The sequence below is a fragment of the Dermacentor albipictus genome, chromosome 1 (genome assembly GCF_038994185.2).
Source record: "Dermacentor albipictus isolate Rhodes 1998 colony chromosome 1, USDA_Dalb.pri_finalv2, whole genome shotgun sequence".
NCBI classification, from domain to species: domain Eukaryota; kingdom Metazoa; phylum Arthropoda; class Arachnida; order Ixodida; family Ixodidae; genus Dermacentor; species Dermacentor albipictus.
In genome coordinates, this window is record NC_091821.1 from 315,529,729 (window position 1) to 315,554,094 (window position 24,366).

Below are 24,366 nucleotides of genomic sequence, written 5' to 3' on the forward strand. Positions count from 1 at the left end.
CTCTTTCTTGGAAGGTCCTCCACTTTAACGGGTAGGAGAACCTGCGTCAGGTACACAAACCACGTCTGTGTTCCTGACGTGGTCTGCTCAGCACAGAACGGTTTTATCGCTCTGAATTGCTTGGCATCGGATGTAACTCAATGTCTAGTATCTTTTTCTTGTCTAATCTGGAGAGTAAGGGGTGGGGGGGGGGTACTTAGAATGTGGAAAGTTGGGATAGTTGGGGATTAATCATCATACCTTGCTGGTGAAGCAGCGCACTGACACGGACACAGTGAAGACACACAGAAAAAGACGACACTCGCTGCACTCGCAACTCGTTGCGAGTGCAGCGAGTGTCGTCTTCTCTTGTGCGTCTTCACTGTGTCCGTGTCAGTGCTCTGCTTCACCAGCAAGGTATGATGGTACTTCGAGTAACTGTTAAGGTTGTGGCTCATTCTGTCTTTTGAATATGATTCCTTTGTACATAAGAACCTTGACCTCTAAGGACGCGTGGCTGGTCTGTAAAGATCGTACGTGCAGTTCATTTTAATGAGAGGGATTTTCCGCTACTAAAGCTCCTTTGATGTGCGTTCGGCTTTATATGAGCGGAAGGATAAGACACACGATAGCTGCTTGATTGTTCAGTTGCGATTAAGTACAATAGTTCTGCACATGTGCTCTTTCCGTTATAATTGTTGTTTATTTTGTTGTTTGTTCGATGTGGGCTGCGTACTTTAACATTTAATCATCTTGACTTCTACGGCATCATTGCGGTTTTCATATCTCCTCTTGTATTTTCTACATCAGCGTGTATCTTGTTATTACAGCTGCCTTGCGCTATGTAATGCATATTCTTTTTTTCGTTTTACTGCTTTGTTCCGGAGTGGTCTGAAGCAGGACAAGCCTTCTTTTTCTTTTTTTTCCATTTTTCTTGTCTAGATATTGATAATAATTAACAACATCGGCAGTGGGTATGTTTTGTCGCCTGAAAGTTTCTTGAAATATGCAATGTCCGCATTAGAATATATATATATATATATATATATATATATATATATATATATATATATATATATATATATATATATATATATATATATATATATAATCAAGGACAGGACGAGGAAGGAAAGAACATAATTGTCTCGCGTTTTTTTTTTTCAATTATGAGTTACTGCCAACAGTCCCAGCTGTCCACCTTACATGAAATGTCCGTGGTTTCCTCCTTTCATTGATATCCTAGGCCACGATGCAAATCCTCACTAAGCTTTCAGACGATGGCTGATGGATTGACTGTTGAATTGTTCTGTACCGTTGGTACTCGTTTTGAAATTTCTACCATCAGTGATTTGTGTGCACCGCATTTTGTCGCCCTCGGCGAATTACATACTCGTTTCCAACCTGCACGCGGTGTAACGCTGCACCGCTATAGGCGAGACATTTCGCGGAAAGTGCGCTTTCCTCGTTCGCTTCCCATTGGGCGCTGTATGGCAGACCCTTCACTTGGCCGTGCATCTTCTCTTCGACGCAAACCAGACCCGGCCACTTTCTATTCATGCGTGGCATGCCCCGCGTTTGTTCGTGCTTTCCCTTCTCCCCCGGACAACACTCGTCTAACATTCGTATGCTATCCTGCGACGGAGCTGTAGCAGCGTTGTTTCTTTGGCCGCTGCAATGGGCGCGGCGGGTGCGCAATTGGTCGGCGTCCGCCGCCTGTTTGTTTATTCATGTCGACGCCGAACTGTAGCGGCTGGCCGCTTCTGCAGTGTTCCCCTCTCCCTGCCGGCGCACCGGCTCGAACGCCCGTGTTCGGGCCTCGGCGAGCGGCGGCATCTCGGCGCTGGCCGCCGCGCTGCGCCACCGCCACGGCACCGGGAGGAGAGCGAAGGCGGCCGCGTGGTGTCAATCGAAGCAACGACGACGTGGCCGCTGCAGCAGCCGGCGCCGCCGCTGGCTAGGCCTGGCCTCTGCGCCACCGCCGCCACGACCTCGGCGGCATTCGCGCGCCGATTGGGGAGTCACTGCGGCGTCCGCGCGCGCAAAGGCAAACGGATGTCGAGCACTGTGGTTGCGCTATTCTGAGGCCGTGCACTACTCCGGCGCACGAAACGGCCCGTGCGCATTCGCGATGCTTGCTCCGCCGGCTGCGCGGAACGTGCCGACGACGTCTCCAGCGTGCTTTTGCGCTGCGGGCGGGAGGGGGCCGAGAACAGCACGTACGGCACGGCATGCAAGTGCGATGAAAACGCGGCTAGACATGCGGATGCTGTTGAACTGTCTCCGCCCGCGCTTCTGCGCCCGCTCGCGCTGCTCTTTTCTTTTTTCTTTTTTTGAGTGCGCGCACGTTCGAAATGTGGCTATGTGTAAACGCAGCCTCGAAAATCCAAGGAGCGTCTCAGCGAACATAGTTTTTTTTCTTCTTTCATGCGGTTTAAAATGAAACTGTAAGGTTCAAGCCTTGCATGCCCCACCAAGACTCAACGCAGTTCTACGCCTTTCTAACCCCCATCGATAAATGAACCGGATACGCAGTTGACGCCGTTTCTGTGAAGACTGAGTAATTGCCCCATTCCTTCGTCCATGACCTTCCTTTGCTTTTACGATGGCCGTATTTGTGCGAATTCGTGGGGTTCTCATGTGACTGTTTTGTTGCTTTAGAGAGCTACAAGCCGTTAGTGATTTTTGTCGCTTTAATAAGGCGTAACAATTGGTTATGCTAACATTAATTCGCCATATAAAGCGTTCTTGCACCCGGGCTCTTGGACGTAGAACTATTGCGCTTTGTGGAGCTGCGGTTGTGAACTTTAACATGAATTTTGGGGGTGGCGGTGTTGCATCACAACGGGCGTTATTGCTACATCGACAAGTTGATTAGCTTTCCTCTTAGGCCGACACATGCTAACATACGTAACTTACGTGCAGGCTTCTGCGCAGTCACACTGCTCATCGCTCGGCGCTGCGCGTATTCGTCAGTTATTCATATCCATATGCATAGCGCAAATCTCCGCCTGTGAATGCTAACACTGGCTTATCGCGCTTGCAATCGTTGTGTGCGAAGTTCGGGACTGCACAGTCTCTCAGGCTTCGGTGAACATAACATGTTTCTTTTAAAGGGTTCGTCTCAGATTTCATCAATAAACAAAAAGAAATATCGACAACGCGTGCACATCTCTGCAAATCTGCATTGTGTTGTCTTGCAGATCGATTCTTCCCCCTAGAAAACGGTGTCTTCGCAAAGTGATCTCCTTATGGGTCTTCAAATAGCTTCGCGTGCTTTTTGAACCGCCCCTTAGCTTTCCGTAGGAAGGGGGCCTCGAGCGCTCTGCGAGCGAGCATCTCGATCCTTGTGTGTCCTCCGCTGTTCTTGCTGCTGCGCATTCGACGCTCCTCGCCACTTTCTTTGGTGCTCGCAGAAGCATTGGGCACGTTCTTCCACCCTCCTCGCCACTGCACGCGGGGGCGAGGGGAAGAGCGCGCGCCTCTCTGCCGTTGAACGGTAATCGATTCGTAGGCGTCAGCGAGCCGCGGGCGCGACACGCGGTCGTCGCTAGCGAGCTTAGTTGCCCCAGGACGACGACGACGAAGTGCGTGTTCTGTGTGTGTGTGAGTCTTCGAAGCCGTGATCGTAGCGTCCAGGCCACCTGCGAGTGGACACGGCCGCCGGGCGGGAGGAGTGCGGGCGATGCCGCCGCGGACCGCGTGCTGTCCGCAGCGGCCGTGCCGCGGGCTGCCGGTGCCGGCGCCGCCGCCGCGGCTTCTACCTCGGGCTGCTGCAGCGACGCGTCGTTCCATCGCCGCGCCGAGGCTCGCCATTGACGACGACGAGCTTCGATGCGCCGCTCCACGGCTGCGTTCCTGAGGCTTTCCGGCGCTGCGCTGTGTGCTGCTGCCGTCGCCGATGAAGCGGTTGTATGCCGTGCGCCCTGCGGCGCGCACGGTGTGGTACGTGTGGTGGGGTCCGTACGCGCGCGATCGCCGGTGCTACGTCCATTCCTTCGTTCTGTGTCCGCAACTTAGCGCTGATGCTGAGCGCCACTCGGGTTCGTCGTTTCTCTTTAGCGACTTTTAGCGTGACTGTGTAGCCTCGGAAGTCGGGCGTGACGGGCGCCCGAGTGAATCCCGCCGAGAGACGACCGTTTGTGGTGACAACGTTCTGGGGCTGCATGTTGTGCGACGTCAAGGCGAATTGCGAGGGCCGCACGAAGAAACGCGCCTTCGGACGTGCGCGCGAGGTTTCTCCAATAACCCTTTCAGGAGTACGCCGTGATCACCCTCATGTATGTCTGTCACACTGCTCGCATTTAACGAGCAAGGCATGCGGACAGCAGCGCCTGACTCCTTTTGTCGCCGTGTGTGAGAGGAAGCACGAGTGCTGTGTGCCTTTTAACGTCTTCCTCACAGCATCAGTTGGTGATAAATACGCGGCGCCGTCGACAAAAACGCTACAGGCTACGTGTGCTCTCTCCGATGATGGTTTGTCGTAACACTGGTCACGTCCTCTACAGCGCATTCTATACGAACTCTGCGAAGCTAATTGTCTCGCGTCATGTTAGCGCAGTGTGCGCCACGTATAAGGACTACATCTCAACTAAACTAGTATAATTTCTGTAGTTCATTGCGTATCGTGACAGAAACGGTGCGAGCACTCGGTGGTGAATATGCGCGGGTTCTGCATTGTTTAACTGTACTTGTGCAGGCGATGGTGTCAACGTCAGGTATGCGGAATTTCCATCGCTTACGACGCCCCGTTAGACACCTGACTTTCTAAAGGGCCCAAAGCGTTTCGCACGTTGCTTATCCTGCTATAGGCGTCATCTGAGATCGTTGGTCGACCGCGGTCACGTGATCGGCGTAAAACGTGTGACACACTTCCCAAGAGGCGCTCTTGTGACGGTGCCGAACCGGTCTCGGATTTGCAACTGGCCGCCGGTGTGTGCGATGTGTGCCCGGGACGACTCCGGCCTTCCTAGACATGATCAAGGGTCTTTTCAAGCGAAGACGTGCCCGGCCCGGACTGCAGGTAACTTGACCTTCGGCTTAGGCCCGCAACGGGCGTTTACTGCAGACGGTCGCGTATGAAACCACTGAGCGCATTCGTTTGGTAAAACATTATTATAATTCGATATAATTTCGTGGCAGGACGTATGGTAGGCTGACACGGGAAGATCATTCCAGCCCGTAGCTTTCATCAGCGCTTGGTGTGGCATGCCGACTAATTGTTGCTCGCCGATGAAACTTCCGGTATCTGAGCTTCGCTAAAGCTTACGCGCCTCAGTCATCTTGGCGGGTATATGCTAGCCACGACGCTCGCTAAGTATTGGAATTTCTTGGAGAGAGTTATGCGGATTGTTACAGTCGTGAATAAATTCCCTACAGTCATATATATATCTTACCTCTTGGCTTAGTCGTACGAGTAACTTACAGAATACCAAACATGAGTATCAGGTAAGCACCTTTAGCTACATATAGTTTGTCCCAAAAATGTTTGTTTTATGGAGCGATCTTGAGGCTGCACGTCTTATAAATGTGATGTGACCGCATAAAAACAGGTTATTAATTGTACGTGTGGCCTGGGAAAAAGGATTGCATGGAATTTCCATGCCTCTTTGCTTTTATTTTTTTGGTTCTTTTAACCTAAACCTGGCGTCCTTTTTTCCCCTCTGAACTTTGAGAGGACAGCATTCGTCGCCGAAAAGTGCGCCGACATGTTATGGACTTTGCAGCCGCGTACCTGTCGCTGCGGCTTGTATGCTCGAATGTAGCGAATAGCGTGCAGACGGTGCCTTCGAAAGCAGACGCAGCACACGCACTGAAACGACTCGCGAGGCAGCGGCCAATCGATAGTCGCTCTATACCGTTCGAACGCGCTCTGAATAACGCCGCCTCGGCTCAAGGTTGCCGTCGTGGTTACGCGCGCGTTCACGTCGCGCAGTAAATTTCAGCAATTGTTCTTGCGTTTGTCCGACGTTTTAGCCTAGAGGTTTCTGGAATCGTACGTGTGCATCGTAGGCACGCGCGCACACACACACACACGTATCCAACGCAAATGATTTCTGGCAAGGCAGAATTGGAAGCCTGTTGAAGTTCATTGCTGAACCTACGTGGTGATAATTTTTAAGCTTTCCTGAATTTTTAAAAGCTGCCTGTTGCAGTTAGTATAATTCTAGTCGCTGAGCTGGATTATTGAGAGAGGCGGACATTACTGGCACGAGAAATCAAAGCACTTATTCAGCTAATCGACAAAAATTAACAAAAAAAACTTAGGAATTAATTACTTTACGGCACATATTATATTTATGAATTGTTGCCGATGACTTTACGAGGCATATCCACTTGAAACGAATTTACAGAATGACACCAGTTTCTAGATGTCCGCCATCAAAGTCGCCGTAAAAGTGCACTGTTGTTCCACTTACTTTATAACAGAACGCTTTCCTTTTATGCATTGAAGCACAAAAGTAACTGGAACGGTGGTGTATTTTGTCCTACAAATTTGGAAATGAAATCTCGAAACTAGTACAATCCTGAAATGCCATTTTAAGTGGATACGCCTTGCAAGCTCACCGGCTACAATTCGTAAATTACTATAGGCGCCATAAATTCACAAGTTAATTACTGTATTTTTGTAAACTAGTTGAATATGCGTTTCGATTTCTCGTGCAAGTAATGTGTGCCTCTTCGAATAATCCAGCTCAAGGACAAATATTACACCAACTGCCACAGGCGATCTGTAAAACTTCCACAAAGCTTAAAAACGATCATCCCCTATACAGGGTGTCCCAGCTACCTTTAGCCAGAGTTTAAAGATATGCGAATGCCACGTAGCTGGACAGAACCAAGGTAATGTTGTTTGCCGTCGCTTGGAGATACTCAGATTATATTTTTTTCATTCTAGCTAATTACATAATGTCCTAATAAATTAATCAACTGCTAAAGTATTATAACTACATGAAAAGTGTTAATGAGAAAATTGTAGAGCGACATGAAAAACTCCCGATACAGCTTCCTGTTCCTCAATACGTGCTACATAAAAGCATTTTTCTGAGGGTGAAAGAAGCCCGCAAATGTACGCAAATTTGCCGCGCGACTTGCCGCTCGAGGCACTTTGCGTGTATTCGCGGGCTTCTTTCATGCTCGGAAATACACTTATACATAAGCACGTACTGTGCAACAGAAAGTTGTATCGGGAGTTTTTCATGTCGCTCAACAATTTTCTCATTGACGCGTTTAATCTAATTATAATATTGGAGAAGTTTACTATAATTAAGGCTAACTATGTAATTAGGCGGAATGAAAAATATAGTTCGAGTATCTCCAAGCGACGGCAAACGACATTACCTTGGTTCTGTCCAGCTACGTGGCATTCGCATATTTTCAAACTCTGGCTAAAGTTAGCTGGGACACCCTGTGTACGCATGAAATGGAGCGTAAAGGCAATGCAGCGTTATGTCAAGTTTTCTTTTTCATTCTTCGGCAGAGTGTTGTATATCAGTGCTTTCTTGATAAAGGTTGTAGGCGGCTCAGCACTATTCCATGTTAGTTTATTATGATCCAGATGAAACCAATCACAAGAAACACATGTGTGTACCCAAAAATAAAAAGATGTACAATAAAAAAATTGCGCGAAAAAGACGGTGCATAGGACAGGTGACTGCGTACTGCTCTTACTTCCGTAGTCTTTCTCGCACCACAATTTTTACTTATTCGTTGTGAGCTCACTCGCCCAAGGAAACGGCTTGCTGCCCAGAAAGCATGCTCTTCCATAACACATTACCGCGATTACAATGTCGGCTGTCGGAGCTGCACGTCTGCTCATTAAGTAATTCAATTGTGCTGCTGAAGCCAACCCTTACCCTCTTGAATGCGCTCCACGTTATCTTCAACATATTCGAACAGCGAAAAAACGTTTCATAAGACACAGCTTTCACACGATTTCACACAATGACGAAACGATTCGGTCGGCTCCCCAGTAGTTCACAGAACCAGCCTTACAATTCTTTTTTTTGTGTGTGTGTGTGTGTGTATGTGTGTGTGGAATAAGGAAGATGATGATTACGAAGGTAAAGAAATAAAGAACTGCGAACGAGAATATAATGAAACCTGGAGAGCAGTGCGCAAGCATAATCATACTTTAGGGCACATAACCGCTCCAGAGTGTTCCGAAAAAAAAAAGAAAGAATCCTACACACAGCAAAGCAGCGCTGCTCACTTGTAATTCACTGAATAAGTGAACGTGTTGGGAGCATGGGCATGGTATCCGTATTGTGCTTAAAACAGCTTCAATGCATGCTTTTTCTGCTTCGCCTTTAGTTATCTTCCTGGTTTACATGCGTTGTCTTCTACTCGGCAGCGTTACTCGTGCAGCTTGTTCTCGTCGAATGCCTCTTTCAGCTTTTGCACACTGGCCTCTCTTTGCGAATTCCTAGCGTCGAGTTCCCTCTCTTTCCCTCTCGCTTATCGGCAACCCACTTCCTCGTCGAGGCGATTTCTCGGCCTCGAAGGCAACAGCGCCGCGGAGGAGAGAACGGCGGTTGCGCGTCAGCGGGCGCCCGAACAACGTGGGCCGGACCTGTTTATTGACGATCGGTTCCGTCGAACTCGTTTAAACGCGGAATCGTTTTCCATGCAGCACAGTGGGAGGCGCGTGCTGTGTAGCGACGTTCCCCACTTGGGCTATGCGCTCCCCCCTCCCTCTTTTGCCCGCACCGCAGGCTCCTGCGATGGCTCGTGTAACGGGCACCGCTCCTGCTCTTGTCGGCGCGTTTCCGGCGAACGGCGCGTTTCAGTGCGCGCGCGCGCGAAAAGAAGCAACGGGCGTTTTTACGATTCCCTCCCTACCGGATGGAGCTTCTTTCAAGCTCCGTTGCCAGTCGTTCTCAAGTCTGTGCCTCACGCTTGCTGCCGCTCGTCTTTACGAGGGCAAGTCAATCGCGGTTTTGCCATTTGTACTCGCCGCGCCGCTATGCGCCGCGTTTCTTTGTTTCATGTGTTACGGAAATTGACCGGGCTGTGCTTCTCTCCTTTTCATTTCTTGCCAGTAGACGGCGTTATCGCTGTGCTACAGAGGAACTTTATAAATGGCGTTTCATTTAATGAGAGCTACACTCGGCAAATTTGTCCGTGTCTTCCATGCAGACGTTGACGTTCAATTCTTTTCGGAGAATTAAGAAATTATCATAAATAAATAAGAATTAAGAGAATTAAGAAAGCGCTTTCCCGATTACCCGTGAATATTTACGGCCTGAAATACCTCTTGATGAATTCCGGATGGCTCAGTGACACATCCCGATTATTGCGGAGTGCATTTCATGAACTTCAATAACGGAAAGTGGGAGCAACGATAGTGCACGATTAAGGATGTGGCTGGGATAGGAACCCTGACATCACAGCGAGTACATTTCTTTTCTCTAGTGCTCGCAAGGACTTTGATGTTTCCATTCATTCACTGCTATAGATGACGAATAACGTGATATTACTCTTTCTTAAGCTATTTGCAAACCATTCATGCAGGGCGAAGTAGCGGTTATATTTCGAGGCCGAGTACTCGTTAAAGAATGCCTTCTACAGTTCGCTGTCCCTTATTGCTTGCGCGCAGGGTGTGCGAACATCAGCACTGTTTTGTACCAGAAATTTCATCTTGTTTTCTTCTAGGTTAGATACCCCTCTTATGCTAGCCATGAGAAATGGGCAAATATATATTTTTCAAATCGAATGCGAATAGTAAGTATCGAATTGAATGTTGATTAATCAAATGCAGGCGTATATATATACAGCTAGAATATTTGTTTAGTCATAGTTAGGTACCACGCTTTTACTGACTAGTAAAAAAAAACAGACAGCCAACGATCGGAGACAATCATGATTAGTTTTAAACACAATATAACTAATCGTCGTTTAAAATATTGCACCAGTAGGCTCTCGACATCTTTCCCGCCTGGTTACAAACAAGCTTTCTAAGAATGAATGGCTATTGTATGAGCAGGTTTACAAAAACGTTAAACGAATGGTTTAAAAAAAGAACACACACACACACACACAAGAAAAAAAACGGAAGTCTGAAAAAAAAAGTTGCTGAAGGACTATTGTGGCGTAAGCACATGTAAAAAGGGCCCGTTGCAAGGGAAAACTCACTGTTAGGTTGTTAAAACTGCTACATGGCTATAATGTCAAAAAGATTAAATGACAGATTACAAGAAATCACGGGTTGTCATGTGGGCTTCCGCCGCGAAACCGTCAACAAAGCTTGCATTACCCATATTCTTTCTGGGTCGCTTCAAAATCTTGTGTCGTTTCACTTCTGGTAATTTCCGACGCTTTATTTAGCAGACGAACAAAGACTTTAACAAGGCGTTGTTGCGAAATATTTGGCTTGTTTTAAGTTTTCGAAAATACCGAATAGCTCATTTTCGAATACAAATAGTTACTGTTCATTATTCGTTCTGGGTTCGAGACTTCGAATATTAGCCCATCCCTATTAAGAATCGTTTCGATGCACGATTAACAAATAAACGGGACACGTGATGTTTTCTCCGTTATCTTGTGCGAAAATATACGTTCATTCACGCTGTCCCGCTCAGATAATGGAAACCTTTCGTTCCTCAACCAGCCTCAGCCACTCTTAAACATCCAATTATTATATGACAGTTAAAGGAGCACATAGCACGACATTTAAGCGCATACATCATCCTCAGTTATCGTTTTTGCCTTATTATGCGACACTTCCTGTAAAGCGTGCTCTGTCTGAGATGTTACAGCGTCATGAGGGGAAGCTTGCGTTCTGCGGACTTGCCCTTTTGCTGTTTGCTGCCGAATAAGAGGTCGTGGGTTTTATCTACGGCCGCAACGGCCGAATTTCGGTGTACAGAATGAGCGAAGCCTTACCGCTTAAGGTTATTTTCACGTAATCTTAGACAGTGAGAATTTATCCACAGCTATGCGCTAGTGCGTCTCTCAGTTCCAAGTGCAGCTTTCAGGTTCAGGTCCGTGTCAGGCATCAGTCATTGCTTTCTCGAATGCCTTTAATCTCTAGGCTTTGATTTACGCCAGATTATCATAAATTATGTCTGGTCGCTTTTTTGCTTTTTTAACAGATTTTTAAGAGAAATCGCGTTCTTTAAAACAATTCTGTCTCTTCAGGTCACTTACTGAATAAGGCAGACATTGCGCGGACGTAAAATTGCAATGTTTGCCTATGTAAATAAAAAAAAGTATTTAATGTGAACTTTGGATCACTTACTTTTATTTAATTAAGTTGCTTATCTCGCCTCACACAGTAGATTGCAAACAGAAGTAGTTTGGACTACGGATTCCTTACAACTGAAAAATTCCCAGTCTCCCCTCAGAAATTCAGTCTCGTAGTTGAACATAAAACATGCAAATCCAGTAACGTACTGACATTGCCTAGACAAATAATATAAATGGAATGCGAGCAACGCTATCAATATATGGCAACGTAGTAACGATAAACAAATGCGAAACCAAATAACAGGCACGCAACTAACATAAAGGTAATGCGCCATGAAGTAGATCGCCGTTTCAGTGAAGTTTTTACAAAAGCGTGCCTTGCACAGTGCGGGAAGAAATGGAACGCCAGTCCATTTTTTGTAGGTTTTTTGGATGTATACTTTGACAGTCATTTTAGTCACAGTATTTTTGTTAAGTGTATATGACTGTCATTGTCCCGCTTAATCTCTGCGGTTGCAACATATGTCATAAAATCAGCTTAACATTTTAGCTAGTGGAGGACATTACCTGTTCTGCAAGCAATGTCTGCCTTTTCAGGCAATCCATCAGCCGAGGTAAAGTTGCGCTATGTACCACAGGTGAACATGTAAACATGTGTCCGAAGTAGAACAAAAAATTCTGAACGTGGTATAGCGGAATAGAATGGGCAATTAGTTCACTCATCTTATTGGGGCTAGGATGACTATAACACCTTACCTTATGCTCTGCCACTACCTGGTTAAAAGGGCTGTTGACCACGTCAAGCCATAAATAGGCTTTGTTTATTTGCGGGCCTCTCCCCAAAGTCAATATTGAAGTGATGCGCAGGACCTTATGACTCTGTTACGTCCACATATGTACTGCAACACATAACTGCTATAGATTGGCTCAAATTAAAAGGGGGAATTCGTATAGAAGTACCGACGTTACATTTGTTAGCCATTTGCGATTTTTATGGCTTTATGACCTTATTGTTCTAACGCGACAGCGCTAAGGAGCTCGTGTCGCAGAAAATCCGGCGTCGGACGTCGTTTAGGCGAAGTTTTTCGAACCAAACATGCCCGGGCTTTCCATGTGACGCTAGGAATCGACTGAACTAATTGAATTTCACAAGCTAAAATACGTGGAAAAATCGTAAACTATGACTTACTCACAACTTACAGACATGATAGCTCTCGGATTGTAACTTGAATATACGAGAAAACGTAATTCTATTACGCGAAAACTCAAACTCATTTTCCAGCGTTTCTACAATGCATAGACCGGAGACGGCTTCCGCCATTTGCGCATGCCGGTGCGTGAATATCTCGGAGTCCTCGTAGCGGCGCGTCCGCTTCCTTGAAACACTCCAGATGGCGCTCGCCTCCGCCGCATCGCGGCCCATGCAAGAGGCCGCGTCTCTCCAGAAAGCCAGCCTTCGGGCATAGCATTCGCCGCGAGCGTTTCCTGCTAAACATTACGGTTACATACGCTGCAGTTGCCGGGAAGCGTGACAACCAGTCAGGGATCTTTGAATGCTATCGCGTTCCACTCTTAATGGCGAAGCTTAGGCGTCCTCCAAATTTTTAAACTGTCTGTGAAAAGGCGCTTTAGGTTGTCAGGTTAAGAACTGACCAAGCTGAGAGCTGTGAATGGCGGATTATGAACGACTCGTTGTACAATTCTCTTCTTCAGTATCGGCATGAAACGGGCCTTTGTTTTTCTTTACTATCTTTGTGACAATTAAATAAATTGAAAAGGGCCCTCTCGTTTTTTTTATGCTTAGTACATGTTTATAACAACCACCCAACGGTGAAGCCAATGATGATGCTAAAGAAAAACAAGTTTCCGGCTAAAATGTATATGTAGGCGCGCATCTGTGACTTTTCGGAAGGGTTTACATGCAGTAAACGGCTGTTATGACTGTAATCTTCCAACGACCGTTCTATTTTTCTGGCATTCCGTGTTGTTTTGTTCTTGTTTTTGATTTTTCGTTTTACTTATTCCTACCCAATTTACTTAGCCAGCAACGGCGCGCATTCACCTCGACGAACTCTTCAGCGAGACCACTCGCTGATTGAGCTCAGGTGGCCAAAAGGCAGCTGTACGTTTTCTCAGAAAATGAGGATTGTTTAAATTTGGTGGTCTTGTTCGTCTAATGGCCGGAAAATAGCGAAATTGCCATGGCACGGTGCTTGTTGTCCGGCTTGCGTATTGTATGTGGCATTATTTTAGGCAGTATGTTAGCTGTGAGAAAGAAATCGCCAGGCTCCAGTGACCCTTTGTTTTTCGTTATCACTGTGAACAGCAGTAAGGAACCCTGGACTTCGGGATTTGTTTAGAGAACTTCCCGTCATTTGAGAATCCCACGTGATGACATCATTTTATGCTGTTCTTTTTTTTTCAGAACTGCCTGCTTTGTATGCTGCTAGTAACAGCGCAAAATGTAGACAAGAGACGAGACAAGAAGACACCACAAGCAAGAAGACACCACCACAAGAAGACACCACAGCGCTTGTGGTGTCTTCTTGTCTCGTCTCTTGTCTATATTTTGCGCTGTTACGAGCAGGATAGAAAACCAACAAGCCCAAGTTGCTATTCTAGCTGCTTTATATGATCGTGTGTTGCCGAACTCGCTCTGCGACATGTGTAACACCCGCATCAACGTGTCGAACCGCCGTGGTTGCTTAGGTTGCTTATGGTGTTGGGCTGCTAAGTACGGAGGTCGCGGGATCGAATCCCGGCCGTGGCGGCCGCATTTCGGTGGGGACGAAATACGAAAACACCCGTGTACTTAGATTTAGGTGCACTTTAACGAACTCCTGGTGGTCCAAATTATTCCGGAGTCCTCCATTACGGTGTGCCTCTTAATCAAATCGTGGTCTTGGCTCGTAAAACCTTATACTTTAGTTTTACTCAGCATGTCAATAATTCTTGTAGAGCGTATCGGTATACAATTCCGGCGAGTGTGGTTTAGCTTTAGTCCTGCATCAGAGGATGTTTGCGTGCTTCGTGATTAAGTTCGTACTGTTTGTTGCTGGGTTGGATGCAGGCTCCGTGTTTTTAGTTTTGTCTATTTATTTTTCTCTGGCGCATGTATATGACATACACGCTGTTCACATCTCCGTCTCACGCAGTGGCATGAAAAGGACACCGCGAATTGCTAACGGGGCCTTTATCATTCTTGTTTTTCCCGTCTTGACAATACCGAACTGCTTTTGAATGTGCGTGTCTGGCAGACAATGGTTGTACCTTTGCACTGGCGATTGTCTGCCTGCACATATGCTGTGCCGGTCGGCCCTGTGCATGTTGGCGTTTTGTGTGTGTTTTTTTTTCTTGCATTGGCCTTGGCGCTTCTATCGCTGCACTGTCATAAGCAGGAGAGGCCGAAAAAGCACTGCTCAGGTTGCCTATACTGATTGCCTCGAATGCCTCCAAATTCATTTTTCATTGTAGCTCCTACACTCCTGTTTTTCGCGACTTGGCCAATATGAATCCCTGCAGAGGCATTTGTTAAGATGGTGTTCGCATATTATTTTTTTCCCGCAATACAGGTCGTTTTACGCAGCACTTTTGTCATAAATATACTTCAGTCGTTTTCTTTCGAACCTCGCTTAAAAGGCCCCTCACCAGGTCCCATAGCAAATCTCGGTTATACGCTGGGAGTTTTTACCTGTCCTCTGGGGAGCGTTCTGCCGAAAGAATTTTTTGAAATCAGCTCATTAATAGCCGAGATAGAAATATTTCAGTGCCGCGAACACATGATTTCAGGCAGCGAGCTCCATTGCCAAGCGAGGTACTCTCACACCTCGCGCCGTCTAGCCTCCGCAAGCGAAATTCCTTACTTGGGTTCTACCATACCGGACCTCGAGGATCGCGTGACGCATACGTCACAGGCCCCGCCTTCGTTTTTTTTTTCTCCTCGCTTTTTTTTTCGGCGCTGCGCACTTCGGCTGACGGCGTTGCGCACGAGCTATTAGAGAGTTTTAGCCCAGCGGGTTTACGGCCAGCGGAGCGGAGCGGTCTCCACCGTTGCGCCAGCGGAGCGGCTCGCGAAAAAAGAATTTTAGCTCAGCGGATCACACGCTCGAGCGGGGTAAAGAGCGGGGCGCTCTGCTGCCCCACCTAGTGGTTCGAATAGGAGTTACTGAGAAATGAAATTGAATTACGCTTGCTTTTATTATGCAAGAAATGTTGAATAAAAATATATTACATGTTCTCAGTGCATTATTTGTTAATAATGTACTGAGTACTAATGTGCGGGTCAGCGCGGCAGTCGCCGTCTTCGATGCAGAACTGCCGGCGTTCATGTTCGCGGCTGCCGTCTTGCATTTCCCATACACGCCCGCGCGCCCTTACGCACGCTCGCGCGCTGCGTATACCCTCCGCTGGGGAGTGCTTTCCAGCGGGCGTAAACGCTGCTCCGTAAAACCGCTGGGCGCCTCAGCGTGGTGCGCATGCGCAGTCGCGTCTCCGCTCGCCCGCTCCGCTCCGCTGGCCGTAAACCCGCTGAGCTAAAACTCTCTATTATGATTGTCTCGTTTCGCGCAGCGCACGATTTTGCGCGCTGTGCACAAGAACACATGACTAGCGCTGTAATTCAGTGCTACACGAATATTGAGGCAGAACAAGCGGATCGCAGAGCATGATCACGGCGCTGAAACACGATAGAAAATAATGGCATAGTTTCGGTACCAGTGCACGTGACGGCACGACCGTGGGAACAAGCAGACGAAGCGGAAGTATATCTCTCTTGATTAAGTAAAACAAAAAACACGCAGACATTCCGTTTGTGTGTTTTATTATTTCTCTAGACTTCAATCAGTCCATTCAAGGAACTAATTACACACATAATAAATGTTTAATAATTCTCGAAGTCACGTGTCACCACGAACGACATCACACTGCGGACACGACTACGTAGGCGCAGGAACGCGACTACGTCACCGTCCGGCTTGGAGCGCGGTCGCCGCGAGGGAATGGGAAAACGACATTCCTATTGAAATGTCACATCTTTCCTTGGCGCGTAGTGATGTAATTCTTTGCAAACACTATTGTTAGCGCGCATTGTATGCTCTGCGCTTGTCAGCTCGAAATGGCCAGACCTGGTGAGGGGTCCTTTCAAGCACCTGTTAATCCCGTTTTCACTTTCCGCATTCGTCCTTTAACGCGAACCTTAAAGGTACACAATGCTGGTGCATCAAACATGCACGTGCACTCGTTTACAGAATTGTTTTTGCGCTGTTTGCGCCTGGTAAAGTGGCACCCATCAAAAAAATTCACCGACGATTATGATACTCACTAATGCGAATTTTGAGCGCAGCTGTTGAAGTATTGTTAATTCGCGATATATTGTGGCAAATAATATACGATTCTGAACAACAGGTTCCATCCTCGCGGCGGCGGCGGCGCTGAGCCTCTGCGGCAGACGAAGCACTTCCACCGGTCGCTTCGCTCATTGTTCAGAAAGAACAGCTGACACTATTTTTTATATATGATTATATTGGCACGTGGTAGTGACAGTGAATAACGACAGTGTCGAAACTGGAAGCTTCAAATTTAACTCTTTATTGGGAGAACTTGTGTCCAGCAAAATAAGTAACACTCAAGCAGAACGATAGCGGCGAGCCTAGTCGGCGATCGTCAGAAATCTGATCTGCGGCTCAAGCGCGTCGGCTTTTACGCACGGTTCGTCGAAGGTTCCAGTGTAATCGCCGGTGCTAGTGTGACTTCCAGAAAGTGCTAAACAATTCGCGTCGCGCATACAATCGGATTACAAAAATCGCAAACCATGACACCTGAAACAAGCGCGAGCGAAAGCTGGCGCGAGCAGACGAATGAGCGGTCGGGTTGGTCCGCGTGACACCAGGGGCCCTATAACGTAGAACTATTCGAATATAGTTTTATTCCGGTCTGCTGACGTCAAATTTGCGTAACCGCCGACGCAAGCATCGGGCACTGAGCCGCAGCGTTGCCTGAACAGCCCCATCAGACGCTCTCCTCGTTTATAGGGGCTGACTTTTGTTTGCTTTCAAAACGAATAACATTGCCTGCATTGAGCGTTTTTTCTTATCTGATATGCTGATAAAAGGCGAGGAACACGCTCAAGTGGAGAGGATTTCGATGGGGCCGAGCCAGCGTACTGAATATAGATAACCGGATGAAGAGGGACGGGCCGGCGTCTGCGATTGGTCCGCTTCCCTTACATAGCTTGCGGTGACTTGTCTAAAATCGCGGTGGCGTGCAACAAGCAGTTAAAAATGATGCTGAAACGGATCCTCAGCAAAGAAGAGTTGGAAGAGCGATGTCGTATACGTGCCGAAAGGGCTCGATCACGTCATATTGTCACACAAAAAGTTTTGCTATGCACAAATAAATCCATGCTTTCCGGCAGGTGCGGGTAGCCAGTGCCTGCCTGAGCGATCAGTGGCAGCCATCTTCTATTCCTTTTGGAACGGGACAGTCTTCAGCTATTCAAAAAAAAAAATCCAATTTTGTTCGGCACCTTAATGCATCTTTAAAGCGTACACGTCACTTTTACGCAATGAGTTTTCGCGGTTTTGTGACGTCTAGTGACAGACAGGTGAAGTGGGTGCAGCCTGAATCCTTTTGACCAATAGCAGAGGGATAAAGGCGAAAAGGCGTCGAATCAGAAGTAATTATTTTTCGTCTGTTCGGTCGAATCATGCATGTCCAGTGTGTACACGTCATGTCAGATTGGGAGCTACGGCTGTTTTCGTGACGTGGCATGACAGACAGGCGAAGTGAGGGTGGTTCACAAAATCTCTTGACCAATCGCGGAGGGTGGATTGCAGGATTGCAATAGAAAAGTTTGGAATAGCGTTACGTCATAGCGCCCCAGTTTCTCACGCGCACGTCACTGAAGGGGCTGCTCTCATTGGTCTCCGCCGTTCGCGGCTCGCGTCCTGCATCTCCCGCTCCGTTTTCGCTCGTTCGCTCGGTTATGCGGCTGACGCTCGCTGCTGCAACGGGCGCCAAAATGTCATTTACGTCGTCTATGTATTCCATACGCTTCGAATGAGAAAGGCCAAGTTTTTTTAAAGAATGTGCAGTAGAAATAATAGCGCCCCCGATTCTTGGCAGCGCATTGTGACGGACGTCAGTAAATATGCGATTATCACAACTTATCTAGTTAATCAACTAATATTTTCTTTATTAGCTTCTTAAAATGGCTATTTCAGGGCACATATTGCAATTGCGCTATTGGAGCCGGTCGGCTCTTCAAAAACTTGGGGAGGTATGCATTAACGTTGTGATTCATATATTTCCTCAGCGCCTCGATCGCGCTGTGCCAGACAAAGCTAAGTGGAACATCGAGGCGTTTTGTGACAAGCTTGAGGACGAGTGTCTCGAAACTGGTCGTCTCAGAATTTCTAGCGAGTGTGCATTCCTAGAGCACTGCCCAGCTTCAACTTTCGCACTTGCAACATGTGCATTAAAGTAACGAGTTAACGTTGAAATATTAGATGGCCGCTTTCACTTTCATTCGCGCTCATTTATATGTTGTCGGGAAGGAGATGCAATTTTCGTTGCATTCTAAAATGGTCGACTTTCGATCCCCCTTGAAGCTCATGGTATGCGTTGTTCAGTGCAACAGGTAGCTCATTGTTTACGCCAAAGTTCCGCGACGAGTAGGCGCCCTGCAACCTGAGGGAACCAGGGACAACATCTGCTTCGATGCGGCTTTGCACTCGCAGGAACGCCATGAGTGCCGTAACGCGGCCGATAGCCGCGGCCTCGGTGGCTTACTCCGTCCGTACATCTTGCACAGTGGCCAAGTCCCGCTAAGACGGAATGTAGATGATGCCGTCATTCGGCTACCCCCAACACACGTAATAAGTGAAATCGTAAAGTTTTGATGTTAATTGAATTTTCCCGTTGCAAATTTAAGGAATGAGGGGGAAAGCCGTTTGGTTTTTCCTAAAATTTCACAAACAGAAATGTTGTTTGTCAAGCAAAACTCAAACCCTTACAGCAGTGCTTGTTCGTTCTTCTTGCTTACAAGTGTATATAGATCAGGCTTCTGGAATTGCCTTTCACTTGGGAGGTATCCTTCCTTTTTTTGTGTGTGTATGTATATGACTAAACAGCTCATTCTGACTGAAATAGTCTCATTTCATTCCATTGAACTGAGGCTTTAAAGTGAGCATCTGTTGATTGTACTTCACCGGACACACACTCGACCGGACAGTCTTTGTCCTTTGTCCGGACAGCCCTATATATAAAAAAAGAAGCAAGGTGAATGAGGCAACTTCAAAGGCCCCCTAGCACTTCATCAGCTATGGCTGAAAAAAATCAGTCATTCATGTGATGACTTGGAAGAAACTAATATGTCACTCACATTCCTGTTAATGTGCATTTTATGTGGCGTCTCGTTTGTTTTTGACCATTTTTCTGTAAAGTTGCTGTTGTTTCATTTTGAAACTTAGCCAATTTTACCTATTGTTTGATTACATCTTTCAGAGATCTCAGCAATATTGCAAGTTTGTTTTGCGCGTTATATGCCTGATATTGAACGTTCCACAAGTCAAACTTCACCATCTGCCCCTTTTGCCAATTTTCTTTCCCCTTAACTGAGTTTCTCAAACGCATTCAACCATTCCGGCATGTACGCTGATCACTTCCTGGCTTATTTTTCTATTTTTGCGCCGCCACATTCAAAGACACTCACCTTTCCTCCCGTCCTGACCCTCTCTCTATCTGTACCTGACCTTAACCGTCGTTTCTTGACTCGGTGCCTCCCAAAACTTTTCTTTGCATGCCTTCACGTTGGTTGGTGCAGCCGTTCTGTAATGCCCAAGTATACGCCTCTGGTAAGCTGTCATCATCATCAAGCCGCCAAGGATCCCTGCTCGGTCCCTTATTCCCTTTTCTTTTTTTTTCTTGCATCAGGCCGCCACAGTGCGCCGAGTTCTTCAGTCACGCCAGTAGTTGCGAAACTCCCCGAGTCGAGGCACGGTCGTCTCTTTTGACGAATTTTCTGAAGCTAGCTCTCGTACGCCCTCGTAAACAAAAGAAGATACTGCCAGTCATCGCCTAGACGTCATTACTTGGCAGCGAGTGTTACTTAATTTGTTTGTGCCTGGCAAGCCTGCAATACAATTGTTCGAATGTCTAGGCACCGGTGTTTTTAAAAAGGCGGCTTACCAGGCTTTGGGATGTTTCGCATACAGCGTGGTTGTAGAGCTCTGCCTTTCTGCAGGCAGGTTTTTCATTCCGCCTTACCAGTTGCATCGCGCGCACGCGTCCAGGGAAGAATAGCGAACGCTAACTGCATGGCTGGGAACATATTTTGAGGTTTGACCAGATTGCTTGTAGCGCTGCTCGAGCGCTTCGGAGAGAGGGTTAGAAGCGAGCGTGTAGAGCACAGCTATCTGGAGCAAATCTCACCGCTGTCGCAAAGAGTTCATATATATCCTACTGCAAGGCATCCTTTCTGCTGTGACGTCAATCCTATCAGACATTGCTTTGGTATATCAGTATCAGCGTCGTGGCATACACAGCAAGAGCGCTGCTCCTTTTTGCTTCAATGTCGGGGTAGGGAATAGCGCGTCACCGGCACGTTGCGAAGGGGACATTCACCAAAGGGGAAAACCTTTATTTAAAACGTGAATGCGAATTGCCCCCCTCCCCCTTATCAAAAGCCTGCGGAAGCTGTAAGAATGGGAATAACAGCTCAGAAGTAAAAATCAATCCTGAAGGTAGGGTGGGCTAGCGCAGAAATTTTTTTTTCTTGCTGAAGAACGTCCTTTAAGCACTGCCTTATTAGCTTGGCCTGACAGTGCCAACGTGGGAGGGGCCCGTCTTGGCTTAAGGAGCCTAGCCTCCGGACCTCATTACAATAAATGTTTTCACACACACGCTGCCTTACTACATCCAGTTGGGAAGGTTCTCCACTCATTTGTGGTTCTAAGTGTCGTGTAATCCACCGGCCTATGATGGCAGCAGGATGTCGTCTGAGTACTACTCCAAGTCGAGTCATATCCGAAGCCGCATCATCTTCGTCACGCTGAGCGAACTTCAACTATTATAGATATTCAGACGCAGTGAGAGCGCGATAAGCGCTCAGGTTTTCGCAACTGGTAAGGACAAGCCTGTCTGCAGCTGGCTGGTGGCTATTTTTCTTCGGCTCACGGGAACCACCCATGGCGACCTACGGCCGTAGAACATGCTGTTCACGGACGGTTATTATGTGTCTTTAGTTCCGTGAAGCCGACAATCAAAACTACTCCCGGAATCGCTAGATGTTTTGGGAGCTATAGTTGTTTGATGCAGAAAGGTTAGGTTAAAAGGGAGTCAGTGAATATTTGATTGTGCAAATTGTTCTTGTGTGAGGCAAAATGTTATTACTACAGTTATTTCACGCTTTCTAGACGACGTATTTTCTCCTTTTTACTGGTACGCTATGGTAGATTGACTGTTTGACATGAGCGCCTTTCCCAAAGCATTGCGTAAAGTTACATACTTTTGTCCCTGCGTGGTGTCCCACTTAGATATGTGGGATTTGGTGTTTTCTATTTTCCATTTTTTTTTCTTTTTTGCGTGCGCAGAATGTTCTTGTGCATATAGTCAAGGTGTCATTGAATACGTAGCGCATATTTCTGTCGTCATTGTGGTGCATTGCTTGGGAGCATGAGCGATCACCTAACAGCATCTTTTAGTGGTGTTTGTTAAAGCTGATTTTATGTATTTATTTGTTTAATTATTTATCTTTATGCCTCCGAAAGTGTTGCTTATATCAAACTCGTCGTACTTTCAGGAGCTCAACAGTATTTGTTTATGGCTCAGTCTGAACTTCAGTGTCCTTTCCCCCCTTGTTTTTTTTCGGTGATGTGCCCCCATAGTGCTCCGTCGGTATCTTTCTTTTCTCTTTCTTTTTTTCGTATAGTCTTGTAATTCTCTCGGCGCGTGGTTCGTGTGTCGCCAAAGGTGCTTCCCGAAAGCCCAGCGACCCTTTTCCAAATTGTTCATCCAGCTTTCTGGAAAACCGTACGACAACCTAATTGCGGAAATCAGATTACAGGTTACGCGTGCAGTTAGCTTGCGTTGTTAAATAGAACATCTTGATGTTGCTGCGCCGACGACATCACGTGCAGCAGTCGAAAGCCAGCGCACGCTGTCCGCGTTTCGCCTTCGCGTAAATGCTGACCAGTGCAGCCATCATTTAAAGGAATGGAAGACAAAAATATAAGAATAACAATAGTCATGATGAAAACTGGCGACAGAAGCGAACGCAACAGTTGGGAAAAGGGTCCGTTATCCTCTATCTCTGGCTCCCATCGATGCTTTTACGGCGGTTTGACGCCGCACATGCATGAACCGCCTTTGCGTGTGTGCTTGCACGTTTTCCTTCGTTCACTTCGTTTGCCTGTGGCGACTTGGCTGCTGTGGCCGCGCTCGCATGCCTCGAGCGCGCGCGCACCCGAGCATCGTGGCGAAGCTGGGCGCTGCACGGTGCTCGCACGGCGGCACTTGGCGCGCAACGGCACCGCGGCCGGCTGCGGTCGTCGTTCGACGGCCGCCGTTGCCGGTGCATGTCGTGCGTCGGTGTGCATGTTGTCTCTGCGTACGTCATCAGCGTGTTGGGACGTCAGTGGTCGCAGGCTGAAGAACTGCGCGAATTTAAGATAATTCTAGCTTAGGCTCCCTTTCCTGTGCGTGGAACGGTTTCCCTGGCCGTAGTATTCTGCCGTTGAACACGAAATCCCGGCTTTGCAGTTTCGCATTTTGATGGAGATGGAATTCAAAAGCTTTTGGGCTAAAATATGTGGGTGCGCTTTAGAGAAATCTGAAGTAATCTGGAGTCCCTCCTCCACAGCGTGGACCTAAATTTATATTTTGCTTACCCGTTCTTTTCTCTTTTCACATGTCATAGTTATCGGATAAGCCACGTGAATTGATAGAAAAAAATATATATATACTATCGAAGAAAAGGAAAGGTTTCGAAATACGGCCCCAGCTACGTATCCCGCGGACTCTAAAGGATAGGTCCGATGATGAGCGAGTACAGAAACGAAATTATGAATAGGAAGCCAGCGTATATTATGCAAAGACGAAATTTGTTTCCGAACTGAATGGCGCGCCTACTTGCTGCGTTGCAGTCGCTTCACCGTTTAGGGCGCGTGTGTGCCGGGTATATTGTGACATACTTTCACTGTTTTCTGCATTATGGATGCGCGAATTAAATTTCGCTTGTACAGATTGCCGTAACATCCTTGCAGCGCTTTTTTTTTCTGTCGAAGACAGAAATATTGCCGTAATTATTGTGTGTTCAGACTTCATACATAGTTTTTTTGTAAACGAGGCCAGCTGCACTATACGTGACTAGCGTCGAGTGACATGAAACCATGCCACATAGCGTCTTGCCAAGTTCTCGAGAAGCCAGGCGTTCAATATTGTCGATCGGTGAGTTATCAGTCGTGACTGTGCCTGCTAGATGTGTTTGGTCTGAGCTTAGATTCAGTTCCTTGACGCAACTGTCCGCAATACGCATGATACTTTTAACTGACAGCCACGTGAAGTTAATTAAGCCTTTCTCGTGATGTATAGGAATGCAACATTGTTATCTTCAGGCACTTAATGTTTTCATTTCAGTGGTTTGATTCGAAGAGACCTTGTATAAAAAGCCATATTTGAGGTATAGTTAAGGGAAAGATAGCTTACACGCAGCATTATACTGGCAGTGAGTGTTTTCCAGACTGGCGTTTCTCCAGTCTAGAAAACAGTGTATAGGCGTTGCAGCAAAACTTGGCATTGATTCTAATCCTTTTTGAATTGCGGACAGTTGCACACGTGAGCAAACGTCTTATATGCGTTTTGTAATGGCTTCACCACAGTACAGTTGTGTACCGCGGCGAAGCATACACAATGTATTGCAGTGAAGGGAAGCAATAATTTGCTCAAGCACTAACTGTACACAACGTGTCATTATTTAGTATACTTTAGCGGCGTCTCCAGGACACCAAAGGGGCAACGCGGACAACCATAGCGGGAACCCGGACTTGACCCCCTGCTTCCTCTTGGGTGGCCTGGAGATTATGCGCCGCCCACTTTAATATAATTACAGGTGCTCTCCTGAAGGCGCCATTTGCTGGCATTTTTATTTTCGCATGCCAAGTAATCTCACCGCAATACTTATTTGTATTGCTAAGAAGTTTACTG

General features: G+C 47.1%; 1 protein-coding gene across 4 annotated transcripts in view; it reads left to right on the forward strand.

The window, feature by feature from the left end:
- Positions 1-24,366, forward strand: part of Ca-beta (Calcium channel protein beta subunit) — a 122,052-nt gene that overhangs the window by 59,813 nt on the left and 37,873 nt on the right. The window contains exon 2 of one of the 4 annotated variants that reach the window (XM_065435084.2): positions 4,791-5,002. The exons of 2 other annotated variants lie outside the window; for them this stretch is intronic. In XM_065435084.2, the coding sequence (XP_065291156.1) occupies positions 4,955-5,002 (48 nt within the window). In that variant the 5' untranslated portion in view covers positions 4,791-4,954. Of the gene's footprint in view, positions 1-4,790; positions 5,003-19,987; positions 20,019-24,366 lie in introns of all 4 variants that reach the window. One more of the 4 variants, XM_065435094.2, reaches the window with a different exon arrangement.